Source organism: Primulina huaijiensis, chromosome 1, assembly GCF_012295235.1.
Source record: "Primulina huaijiensis isolate GDHJ02 chromosome 1, ASM1229523v2, whole genome shotgun sequence".
NCBI classification, from domain to species: domain Eukaryota; kingdom Viridiplantae; phylum Streptophyta; class Magnoliopsida; order Lamiales; family Gesneriaceae; genus Primulina; species Primulina huaijiensis.
In genome coordinates, this window is record NC_133306.1 from 20,102,673 (window position 1) to 20,115,418 (window position 12,746).

Consider the following 12,746-nt stretch of genomic DNA (forward strand, 5'->3'; position numbering starts at 1 on the left):
GTTCGTGTGGCTCATCATATTTCAATTGTTTGAGTTTCGGCTTGACTTGAAATCTTCCATGAACCGGCTATTCTCATTTATTTAACCAATATGCTTCATCTTCCGCAGAGACTGATGTGCAACTTTCCTCTCAAGTTTTATTTTCTTTCCGGCATATGCAGTAGCTTCAGCTTCAGCTTTTCTTTGAGTCAATTCTGCAACCTTAGCTTCAGCTTGCAGGCAGCAGCCTTAGCTTCAGCTCACAAGCATGCTTTCTCTTCTATTATATGCTTTTCAAGCTCCTAGCTCTCCGAACTTACATCTTAGACAACGACAACACCTGAGATACTAAGCACCCAACACTTTTTTATGGATTTATTGAGGGAATTCTTCATTTCTCTCTCTGAACACGAGTCTTTTATCTCATATATCATTTCTTTGGGAATCCGATACATTTCTTCATGTTTTTCTCATCATTTTGGTGGTTAACTGAGGATGGTGTTTTCCAAGGCACCCTCTCGAACGTCTGTTGATCAACTCTTATTCCATCATTCATTGCCTTAGCAAACGAACTTCCTCCAAGGTACTGATTCGCTGGTCTTTTGGCCATGGATCTCCCATTATACCTTGTATTCCTCGAACTATCAGGTGTCACCCCCTACAATAATGATGATCTTCCATCTTGAAACATTCATCCTTTCTGTCTTTGGCTTCAAAAATCATATTACGGGGTACACAACAATTCTTTATGACTTTCTGGAGATGATTCTTGTTCTTTACCTTTACGCACGATTGTTTAACATCAAATATCACTTCTATGGGAATCAAATGCTTTTTCATCACATTCTTCTTCAATTTTTCTTTGTTTCCTTGATTAATCAACATTCTGGGTTCCCCTATTTTACCCTCGAGCTATCCACATTACTCAGTAAAGTCTTGGAAAACTTTTCAACTTTATTGATTTGACCATCGTTTTGGGCAAAATCTTCTTTCATATGAACCCAATCTGAATTTTGGATATCTTCATCTACATTTGAGTGACCTGACAATGCATGAAAATAATGGTGATGAGAATTCCCTGATGATTCTCCAAACTAGGCTTTTTTTTTTGTGACTATTCTGACCTTCCTCTCCTTGGCCAGAAGTTTGCTGATATTCTACAACTTCTTCAAATCCCCTCACTATAGTCTGTATGATCTTGCTCACATTTTATGTCATACAAATCATGGCTTTTTCTAAATGTTTTATGAAATTTGACATCATAAAATTCGATTTTTCTTCCTCATAATCCAAGTCTGAAGTAACATGAGAAATTGAGGGTTCCTCGTAAATTTCTTTGGGGTGCTCTTTTTGATATTCCACCATATTATGAAATAATCATCTACCCGATACTTCTTGTTTTCCAAATCCTTTCTCTATTCCTTCCCTTGAAACACATATCACTTCGTTTGAAATATAATCTTATGGATATGGAAAATCAAATATCATGTATTCCTTGGTATCAAATAACGCATTCCATTCTTGTGAATGCATCCATCTACTGTAGCTTTCACTTACATTTTGCGTCATTTCATCTGAAAAAATTACTCGAGGAATATGCATTCCATCTCCAGAAACACCACCAAATAAATATGAAAAATTAGGATTATCATATTCTCCATGTTTCCAAGGATTTATTCGTGCATTCAGTTGATGTAGTGAACTCCCCCAATAGTACTCATAATCTAATTCATTCAGTCCTTTCTCGGCGGAAGTTGCTTGAGAATTTCATATTTTATTTTGTGAAAGATCATTATATGAATCAGAAATCATGTCTTTCATTTCAAGTATCCACTGAGCCCATTCCCTTCCGGTGGTTCATAAACATACTGGAATTTGCAGCAATCTTTTGTCATTCTCAGTGTTTCCTTGCTTCTTTGATGGCACGGTCCCATCGGACGTGCCAATTTGTTTATCACAAAAATTTGCGAGCGTGTCAAGCACGTGATCATGCGAAATTTGAAATAATCTGACTTCTAAAAGACAAGTAACGTGGATCACGAATCGGTTGTTAGTTATAAAGCCATCAGTAAGTCATAAAAACTAATAAATATAATCAGACAATTAAAGGAAATTGATGAAAGACAACAAATTTAATTCTGTCATCATGAATTGATTCAACATTTTACAACTATAATAAAAAAATTGAAGGAACATGCTAATAAAATTAAGCTATTGAAAACTTGAAATTAACGAACTAAATCGATGAACTTGAAGAAATTTGCAGAGAGCATTTTGCTTTCATTTTTGTAGAAGTCGATTGATGAGTTGTATAGCGACTTCTTTCTGATCCTTTTTATTTCAGTTTTTGTTCAACTCCTACGTGCAGTTATATCTACATTCCAAGATTAGTGATCATGAGTCGTAGACCAACTCCTCCAATCGTGCAGGCCAACCGACTTCTTCACGGGCTCTGCAAACTAGACTTTCAGAACTTGAGCCTATCATAATTTTGGGCTAACAGATACCAACTTATACTTTATAGAAATTGAAATGAATGTGTATTATTAGAAATTTTTCATTCGAAATAGATGACAAAATAATTAAAATGACAAGATAGCAAAACACTAAGAAATATTATAATTAATATGTCATTTTGATAGTTATTTATATTTTTGTGTTGAATTGAAAAATATGTTATTGATCAATAAAAAAGAAAAATATGTATTTTTTCTTCCCGAGTAAATACTAAATACTCCATATATGTATATATAATAATTAGAAATCAGTAGCTTTCTGTCTTTAATTAATTAATAATTACACTATATAATCTTGTGTGGGAGAGGGGACATAATGTCGTCGCAACTTTTTTAAAAATATATAAATTAAGATTAATTAATTGAGCCCGATAATTTCAAAAATAAAACAAAAATAATTTAATTTAACCCACAAAACAATTTAAAGTTTAAACCACATCCTCCGGTCACCCGAGCCTAAAATTCTCAAGTGACTTCTGGAGGTCAATCATGGCGCAGCTTCGGTCATATTCCAAGCCTTATATTCTAAACGCCGATCTCACAGGCTCGGATTCATTTGGCCTATAAATAGCGTCCGACTTTTACTTGGAACGACTCATTGTTCTTTACGTGTACTGCACAACTCCTTGTCATATTTGATATTTTTCCAAGGGTATGTCTGGTAGACTCGGTCTTCTCCCAAATTTCCGATAACATATTTCAAAGTTTGATCGATTGATTTATCGAATTATTTGAGTTATGGATTTTGTGATTTGTTGATTTTGAGTTTAATTGGATAGATCTGAAGATTTCTTGTTTGAAATGAGTGGTTTTGATTTGAATTAGGTCACTTTTCGCCGATCCTGAGTTAATTGTTATCGGAATATCGAAATTGGGATTTGATCCGTAGGTTTTATGATATTTGGATGCTTGATTTTCTTTGTTGACTTGTATGAAGTGAAATTACAAAACATCAGTTAAGATTCAGAATTTCTGTCGCTAGTCTTTCCGAATCTAACTAATTTTGAATGAAATTATTCAAAATTAATTCTGGAATCTGGTCTCGGCCATGAGGAAGAGATCGTTTAATTTTCTGTAGATTTCTTATCCATCCATCTTTTACACTTGATCTCGCTTTGTTCGGGCCGTGAGAAAAAGAAACACGCGTTATCTTGTTTGCCTCTGAGATTAAAGGCTTAGATTTTACTTGCACAAATTGTTTGCGCCATTTCTTTTTTATGCTACGATGGTGAACTTTTATTCATACGAAAGTTTTGTCACTGAACTTTTAAATTTCAAGCGTTAATTATCAATTTTACTATACTAAAAATCAATAATATTTTTGGTTTTATCATATTAGCAAGCATGGCTTTAGTATCTGGAAGAAGGTCAACACTCAATCCGAATGCGCAGCCTTTCATCCCAGCCGCTGTGCGGCAAGTGGAGGATTTCTCACCAGAGTGGTGGAATCTTGTAAAGACATCGACTTGGTTCCATGACTACTGGATCGGTCAACACCAAGGAGAAAATGTTTTCGCTGATAATGATGGTTTTGTTGGGGAAGATGTCATTGAATTGTTGCCCGATACAATTGACCTGGGTGTGGATGAAGATATATTAAACATGGAAGCGCAATTTGAGGAATTTCTCCAATTTGCCGAGTCTGGTCATGGGAACAAGGCGGTTAAGGGGGTGTCTGAAAATGGTATACTACTTTTCCCTTGAATGACCACAACTTATGAAACCTTGTATGGTCTTTATCAGCACTTGGATCTTTTCATGTACCATATTTGTCTGGTTTAATTTAATTAATATTTGGAATAAAGTTGTAATTTTCCCATTATGCATAGCTGAGGATTTGTTGAAAATTGTGGCATCTTCAAGTTTTAAAGTACTTATTTTGGTAAATTATTTGACTAATCCTGCTTCGCAGGTTGATTTAAGTTTGATCTCATTAAATATTTAAATTTAAAACAAAAGGTTAGGATGATATGTTAACACTTGTCATATATGCTGAAACATTGTTTTTGTGCGACCTTGAGTGCTTTGGATGAGAAACTGTTTTTGAAGAATTCATGTCATTAGGTTGAGGGGTTTGATTTTCTCCTCTTTTTCCTTTTTTTTAGATATAAGTCTGGGAATACCTAGCTAAAGGAGAATGATTTTTATGTTTACAAAAAGTAGAAGTTTTGCTTATGCTCGTCAAAATTTAGGACGTCCATCTCATTGTTTGTGAATGGGTTGTTAGGTTCCATTTCAAATTCAGAGGCGCTTGTGAAGAGCATCGGCGTGCCCAAAGAGAGAGGCCTCAAGTCCCCGAGGGAGCCAATGAAGTACTGGGAAAAACCAGCCAAGCATGTTAGCCCGAAATACAGCCCTCGATCCATTCAGCAGCCTCGCTAAAGTGTTTAGGTTGTAGTACTTTGCAGCTTGCTTAACAGAAGCCATCTTTGTTTCATGTAACTTTCTGTATAAAAAGCGAGGTTGCAACTCTTTGTATTTAAGTCTTGTTAATGTTCTGACGTCCCTTGTTTTAGTTTTTCACCAACGAAGTGTTGAAATATGTACACGATGTTTGTAGTCTTGAAAGAAATGATATGAAAAAGAGATTTATAGTTAAACCGTTTCTTGCTTTGAATTCTACTCCTCATTTGCTTACCTTAAACCGGTCGACGGTGCTTTTTTTTAAGGTTACGACCTTAGCTCTGCATATCACCATTTGCGTTAATCCACTAATCATAAAGACCACGTCATTTTTTATCCATCTGAAAACAGATTTAAATGTAGCCCGTTTACGGTATTTGAGATATAAGAAATGAGCAATATATGTTGACTGTAGCATAGCCAGATGTCAGATTATGGGTCCCTGTTGGCAATTTTGGCTATGATTTATTCATTCCTGGTAGATACTATATCGTATGGATCATTTGCCCAAATCTATAGTGTCCAATTCTCTTGCTTTTATCTCTGCCGATTCTCTCAATATCTGGAAATACCTTGGAATTGGAGTTTAGTTCAACATATTTGTTTGTAAATGGCAAACTTATAATGTGATATGAATGTAGATTATATACTGAATAACTTTTAAAAAATATCTTATTTCTTAAAAAAGAAAAGAATAATGTGTTTTTCATTTATTAAAATATGGAGCCATGATGCATCTGTCAACTCCAGAGGATCATATCAAAATATAGAACTAAAACAGTCAAGGTTATACTCGATTGTGTTGGGATGAAGAAGTGAATAATACACAAAATATATAAATATATTTCTTAAAATGGAAAAATAGTTCTTAAAAATCTTTTGCACTTCTTTATTCGAAATATCAACCTCTTCTCCACCTTAAAAAAGGTCGTACGGTAAAGAATAGAGGGACGTGCCGGGGCCTGGCGCCACTCACAGGTTTCAACTTCTTTGCTCCTAATTTCAAGGTTTAACCCGGCCGCCAAGCTTCTCATTGACAAAAACCCATTTACTTGATGAAATGGCGGCTGAATCTTTGTACACTTGGATGTCTGCTGGATTATTGAATGAAATTCAGCTCAAGAATTCTCGGAGTTCCTCAAATTATCCCAAAATTCACACTTCACCGAATTTCAGCTCCACTGCTTTGCGGGCTTCTCAAGAATCGTTCGATGACGGCAAGAGCAAGTTTTTCAAAGAACTAAGTTCGATCTTTTTCTTTAAGTTGTCATTCAAATGTGTGTCGTGTTTTTTTTCTGTGACAGCTCGAGTCTGCAATTGCAGGAGGAGAAACTTGTTTTAGTGCAATCTTTTCGACGAACAATATAATTGCATTCTTCATTTGAGTGTTGGTTAGTGCTCGACGAGTTTCCATATGAGAATTCTTATAAGGAAAATAATTCACATCCCAGAAATCAGGAGCAGGGAATATGTGACGAAGTTACATTATTGAAATAATTTTAACTACAAATCTATAATGTGTCCACTCCTGGATATGGGAGATCATGAGTTAGGATTTGGCTTCCATGGAGATGAATTATATTTGAGATATGATTTTATTGTATTATTTGGATCAAGTCTACTATATGTGCATGATTTGTTGCTAGTAAACTATGATTTCGAAAACACGTGATTCCTATTCAGATTTCAGTGGGTAGAATTCAGATTTAAATTGTTTCGGTAATGGATTCCTTAAAGAAATCAAGAATTGACATGATTTGTTTATCATATGGCTAGCTTTTATAGTTACCTAACCGATCCTCATCTTTCTCATCGTTGAAGATAAACAATCTCCTAGAACAAGGCCGATGGTCACTCGTCTGCAATATCCGTATTTTTAGTCTGCTGGTTGGATCTCGGGGTTCCATATATTCAGTTTTCAAAGTCTTAGTAAAAAACATGTTAAAGAAAGTGGTTTAAGGATAGCTGAGGAAACAATCTCACAGCACTATTGAAATCTCAGGAGACGATAAATTATTTGTTATTGGCACACTTAAATTCACCTATTAACTTTGTTGATTATCACCTATTATCTGTTTATATAAGAAAATTAACAATGTTGGTTTTGTTTCAAGAAGGTATGTTTTCTTTGAGGAAGAGAATAGAAGATTCAGTCCTCCGTGCGGAGATGTTAGCACCCACAGCCTTGGAAGTTGAAGAAGCAAAATGTGTTAATCAGGAAGAAGTTGTTCGTGACTATGATTTGTGGGATGACATTGGTAAATCAAATGAGATTCTGATCAAACTGGCTGATAGTGTCAAGGTGGTTGATGCTCTCAGGGACATTAAATATAAGGTAAACGAAGATAAAATCCTTCTATAAATTATAAATAGCTCACTAATTCATGGAATAATAAAGAAATCTCTTGTGAGTTCGGAAGCAAAGTTCTTAGCTTAATTTTTTTAAAACAAATCCAAAATGAATTCTCTGTTTGGGTATGGTACTTCAAAAGTACTTTTTCAAAAGAAAATTGAGCCTGACACGAAAAGTTACCTTTTTTATTTTTTGACATCAGATTTTTTAGTCCTCTTATAAGTTGCAAAAGCCAGCCAAAAATCAGTATTATATTTGAAAGCATTTTTACGGGGAAAAAAAACTCTTTTTAAAGACTTGCACGACCCTATCTTCGAAGTTTTATGGCTGTCGACTTCGTGTACTCACTGTTGGCTTGTTTTTCTACAAGACCTTCAGTTAATATTTAGAACTGAAGGTCATTGGTTTCACTTGTTGGCTGTATGATGTAGGCTGAGGAAGCTAAACTTATAACAGAGCTAGCAGAGATGGATTCTATAAGTTATGCACTTTTCAGGCAAGCATACAGAGCTTCGTTAGATGTCAAGAAGATCATGGATAATTATGAGATGTCTGGGCTTCTCAAAGAGCCATATGACACGGAGGGAGCATGCATCACTGTTGAATCTAGATGTGGAGATGTATACTCAGAGGTTTGAGATTTCTTTCTTAAAATATGGACGTCAATGAGATTGTGGGGAGTTTTTGATAGGCAGTTCAAGAGGGACCATGTTGTTTGATTCTTTTACACTTGATCAAAGATTCTAAGTAAAGAGGATAGATTGGAGACCTCCATTTGTTCTTGAAATTGATTATTTAGAAGTTAACTCGTGGTTGCATGTATCCAACTTTCTTTGTTTGATAATGCCTCTATCTTGAATTTTTCATTCTCTTTCTGTTCTTGCAAGGTTGACACTTGGAGCGATTAATCAGTTTACTCACTTTTTCAGAACACCTCTGACCTTGCAGGCTATGGGTATTGTAGCTATCATCGATTCCGTAATAAATATAGTTATAGCTTGCATTTGCCTCAGTCTTTTTGTCTAATGTTTGATTGAAGTGTGGGGTTGGTTCCATGATAGAGTTTGTACAGTCAAACAGGGGAGCACGACCTCAAGGAGTATTGAGGGTGTTCTAGTAGTATTGGTGCAGTATATATATCTGTGTGTGTGTGTATTAAACATCTCATGATTGTAACCGAGTATTTACAAGAAAAAAAGACAATTTTGTTATTGGGTTGTTCAAATCGGGTAAGGTTTTCCACTTATTGTGTGACTTTCCTTTACTGTTTCCTTTCAAAATATTTACTCCAGTCTCTTGGGCCTTTATCCACCTTTGAACACATAATAAATCGATATATTTGGGAGCTACTGCTATTCTGTTGAGGATCCATCAAATGGTTTCCTTTGATAATCTATTTCATTTTTCTTCGAGTATGTTCATAATGGTTGTTCACTTTATCCAGCTATGGGCAGGACAGCTAACACAAATGTACATGAAATGGGCTCAAAGGCAGGGCCATATAGCCCGAATAGTTGAGAAATTTCCTTCAAATAAAGTTGGTGTCAGGTCTGCTACCATCGAGTTGGAATTCAAGTTTGCTTTTGGCTATCTATCAGGGGAAAGAGGCATCCACTCTATGATCCGAAATCATGAAACCGGGAACAAAACTATTCATGGTGAGGTATGCATTTTGTCCAAAATTCATGCAGCAGTTTACTCCTGGTTCAGCTTTACACTGGACTTCCATCCTATGACCTTCATTTAATGACTTAGTAAAGTATTTCTCTGTTTCATAAATGCCAACTTGTTCCACTCACAAAATTGGTATTTTATCAACTTGAAGTCACGGTTGGTCTTGGGCTTATAGCTTTTTTCCCCTGCAAATGGTTAGCAGGCTACCTTGGCATCTGTGGATGTGATTCCCCTATTCCTTGAATCATCTCCTGACATGTTTATTGACGATGAAGATGTACTTGTTTCGTACCCATCATATAAGAAGGATGATTTAAGTGTGCCTTCATCAGCAGTTAACATTCGTCATATTCCTACAGGTTTGGAAGTTGAATCCACAGGTTAGTGCTGCCATTCGGAATACATTATTGTATATTTTTTCCTATGCTCATGCTCTGCTATTTACTTCTTGTAGTTTAATGTAAAAGCTACTTTTTTGGCAGTTTTTTTACAGAAAACCTTACTGTTTCTCATAAAATAATAGTTTTGCTTATCCAATATATATTCAGTCGCTCACTTCCAAATCTTCCTGGAAATTCTTGCTCCCATTGGACCATTTGTATCCATATGTATCAGGATCCCAATTCATGGATCTCTCGGTTTGAAATTCAAGATAAGAGGATCAAAATTCTTGGATTCTCCAAGGCAAAATCTTGAGCATTATAACAACTGGGAAAACGGCTGATATATAATTCTCTGTCATTTTACAGGTGAAAGGAGTCGATTTGCTAATAAGATCAAGGCCCTTGATCGCTTGAAAGCTAAACTTCTCGTTCTTCTGAGAAACCAAGGATTAACCGACGTAAAAACCATAGAAAAAGGCGCCATTCTTGATGTGTGGAGTACTCAAGAAACTCGTCGATATGTGTTTCAACCGAACAAGATGGTACATGATCTGAAATCCGGTATCCAAGTTCCCCGGTTGCAAGCAATTTTAAATGGCAATATCGACTCTCTTATTGCTGCTTACATTAATTCAAGACACAAGTGACCATCTTCTTCTTCTAGTATTTACAGTTGAGGAACAGAGTTTTGAAATATTATTGCTTTATTTATTTAGTTTTATTTAAAAAAATTCCGTTTTTATGTTAACTCCGTTGAATATGATTCAAGTAGAAAACTACTTCAGATGTTTTCTTTTTCTTTTTTATATTGATGAATGACACATTTTAATACTAGCTTGAAGCACGGGAATTCACTAAACACCACCTATTGGTTGTAATAGAAAGTAAGAAATTTGTGTAAAAAACAACATAATTTTTCATTACAAGAATTACAGTTGAAATGAAGCATATTATAAGTTAAAACAAATAAACACACATACTATAAAACTTCTATACATCAACACTGTTGGAATCATGAATTATTGATAAATTAATAATTTATTATTTTAAAGAGTGTATTTTTATTCAACAAAATTAAATTTAATTATATAAAAATTTTGTGTTTCATCAATTGTATCATATTTATTTAATTAATATATAAAAATTTATTATAAGTATATATTTATAAAAATATTGTTTTTTATAATTAAATAATATTAATTGTATTGACTAATCAAATAAAATTTATCGTATAAACAAAAATGACAATATAATTAAATTTCATGAAAAACTAACAATGAGAGAATCATATTTTACTATATTGTCCTACTTATGAATGTGATTTTAAAGAATTATTAATTTATGATATTGATGAGAACATAATTTTATGAAAAATTTCTTATTATTTATCGAAATTATCATTTTAGCACATTGGAAAAAAAAATTTAACGAATATTACAGAGTTTTTACTGTAACATGTTACATAAATTTGTAGTAGAGCTAGACCTGACTACGGGTCGGATTTGATTAGGGTTGAACCTGCAACTACATGTCTGCACACTGCAGCGTCCGCTGCCTTTGGCAACCAACACTGCAACACGATTCCTGGATTTTCTTGATTCAAGATTGACTATGATTTTAAAATTTTCCCTAATTTATTATAAAGATTTCGAGTTCTTTTCAAATTTAATCTTAGTTTTTCGATTCCATATTTTTATTTCTTTACACTTTCACCTTTTTTATTTCTAAAAATTTAAACACGCTATTTTATATTTTCAATTAGTTTCATGAATATAATCGGAGTGCTCTTTATATTTTGGTGGTGATATTATTATCGGAAACAGCTCAGTCAAATATAGTAGATCACATGTGAGACCGATTAGAGTATTATTATCTATTAGTTTGTTGGAACTGGTTGAGATTGTGAGTAAGAAGCTAAATATCGATCCAATGAAGTTTATTATAAATTGTCAACGAAATATTCATTCATGGAGAAATCGAATTAGAATGAAGTACATATAACCATTGTCGATGAAGAAGTTTTAAAGTTTATCACGCAATGCCAAAATATGCAGATGTTGCATTTGTATGTGGAAACATAACCAAATAACCATCATGTCGAGGGACATGAACTTGAATTATACATTCCACACATTTCCGAAGATGGTTTCAATAACCTACCTGGTACTTCTACGTACGAGACTTTTCATGAGCTGACGTCATATATTCCACATGCCACTGAAGGATTAAACAACATACATTTGGAGCATGAAAGTGGAACATGAGATCGCTATATCATGTCTCTTTTTAATTTTATTAATATCATCATCATCATCACCACCACCGTGCAGATATCCAATGCAAGGATTTTCAGATGGAAATACCTGAAATGAGATATGATATTGATAAAATTAAAAAGAGACATGATATAGAAGGATTTTCAGATGGAAATACTTGAAAGTAAACCACTTGGAAGGTTCATTAATGACGATATATCAAACTGCAGTCCTACAAATGGACGATTTGCCTGCAGTGCTGTGGTTTCTTCGCTGCCATTGACTATAAATTGGTTGAGAGATTATGTTAAAGAAAACCCATCCTTCAAGATTCAGGTTAACATTCAAAACTGAATTTAACAATGCCTGTTTCTGAACGTTACATGCTTACCAAATATCGTTACCTGCAGACAGATAATTGACTAGTTTGCACTCATCTTTGGATTGTGATCTATCTTCTATATTTCCATATGACCGATGGTTCGTGATAAAAATGACATGTCGTTCTTGTGTTGGTTATTTCAAGACGACAATAAATATCCAAGTATACAAAGATTGACGTACATTTATCTGTTATTCCCGAATTTACGGGTTCTTGTTAGGGGATCGTTGCATTTGGTTAGAGATGTACTAAAACTACTGAGGAGATAACATAAATATCAGGTCAATTTTTCGTTATACTCAGCAACTTGGAGCTAATAAACTTGGAGCTAATAAGGAAGACTACTCCTGGTACGTTTTTCAATGTGGGTAAATTATGTCCAAATCCTAATTTTTAAAAAATATATACCCAACAATCTCGTATGGTATGTTTTGCTAGATACATTGGCACAAAAATCTATCAATTTCCACCCCCACATTTTTGTTACGGGTGGGATGTTGATTGACCTGGATTATAGCATAGTTTCTTGAATGTGCATAAAATTTCCTTGTCATAGATTCTTTTGATCTATTCATGAAATAATGGGGATGAGATATTTTGTGTTGAATGAAATTTTTTCGAACTCTGCGTGTAATATAGACTCGTATAGGTATGTAAATATAACCAAGATTTTCGTTTCAAATATTAATGAGATAATTGTTGTGTGGGGTATTCAAATATGAGAGGAAAGCAAGAAGAAAATAATGAAAATGGTTTTGTAGATGCAAGTGTTGAACACTTTCTCCTTAAGAAGAATTTGCC

General features: G+C 34.3%; 2 protein-coding genes across 6 annotated transcripts; both read left to right on the top strand.

Annotated features, from left to right (window-relative positions):
* Positions 1-2,946: 2,946 nt before the first annotated feature.
* On the top strand, positions 2,947-4,993 carry LOC140983017 (protein EARLY RESPONSIVE TO DEHYDRATION 15-like). The gene is made up of 3 exons (XM_073449875.1): positions 2,947-3,147; positions 3,835-4,179; positions 4,723-4,993. Exons 2-3 carry the CDS (start codon positions 3,840-3,842, stop codon positions 4,875-4,877), a joined length of 495 nt encoding a protein of 164 aa, XP_073305976.1. The 5' UTR covers positions 2,947-3,147; positions 3,835-3,839; the 3' UTR covers positions 4,878-4,993.
* Positions 4,994-5,772: 779 nt separating this feature from the next.
* On the top strand, positions 5,773-10,104 carry LOC140983025 (peptide chain release factor PrfB3, chloroplastic). 5 transcript variants are annotated; one of them, XM_073449887.1, is made up of 6 exons: positions 5,773-6,142; positions 7,013-7,233; positions 7,683-7,883; positions 8,696-8,914; positions 9,125-9,305; positions 9,675-10,104. In XM_073449887.1, the coding sequence occupies exons 1-6, from the start codon at positions 5,959-5,961 to the stop codon at positions 9,953-9,955; spliced, it is 1,287 nt and encodes a 428-aa protein (XP_073305988.1). In that variant the 5' UTR covers positions 5,773-5,958; the 3' UTR covers positions 9,956-10,104. The 5 variants fall into 5 exon arrangements, with proteins under 5 accessions (XP_073305988.1, XP_073306022.1, XP_073306005.1 ...); XM_073449921.1 differs by having other exon boundaries at positions 5,773-6,115; positions 7,016-7,233; XM_073449904.1 differs by having other exon boundaries at positions 5,774-6,142; positions 9,128-9,305.
* The last annotated feature ends 2,642 nt before the right edge of the window (positions 10,105-12,746 follow it).

Coding starts and splice junctions, on each gene's coding strand:
- LOC140983017 (XM_073449875.1), top strand. CDS start 3,840: ATGGCTTTAGTATCTGGAAGAAGGTCAACACTCAATCCGAATGCGCAG. Junction 4,180..4,722: donor TAAGGGGGTGTCTGAAAATG/GTATACTACTTT, acceptor ATGGGTTGTTAG/GTTCCATTTCAAATTCAGAG.
- LOC140983025 (XM_073449887.1), top strand. CDS start 5,959: ATGGCGGCTGAATCTTTGTACACTTGGATGTCTGCTGGATTATTGAAT. Junction 7,234..7,682: donor TCAGGGACATTAAATATAAG/GTAAACGAAGAT, acceptor TGTATGATGTAG/GCTGAGGAAGCTAAACTTAT. Junction 9,306..9,674: donor TTTGGAAGTTGAATCCACAG/GTTAGTGCTGCC, acceptor GTCATTTTACAG/GTGAAAGGAGTCGATTTGCT.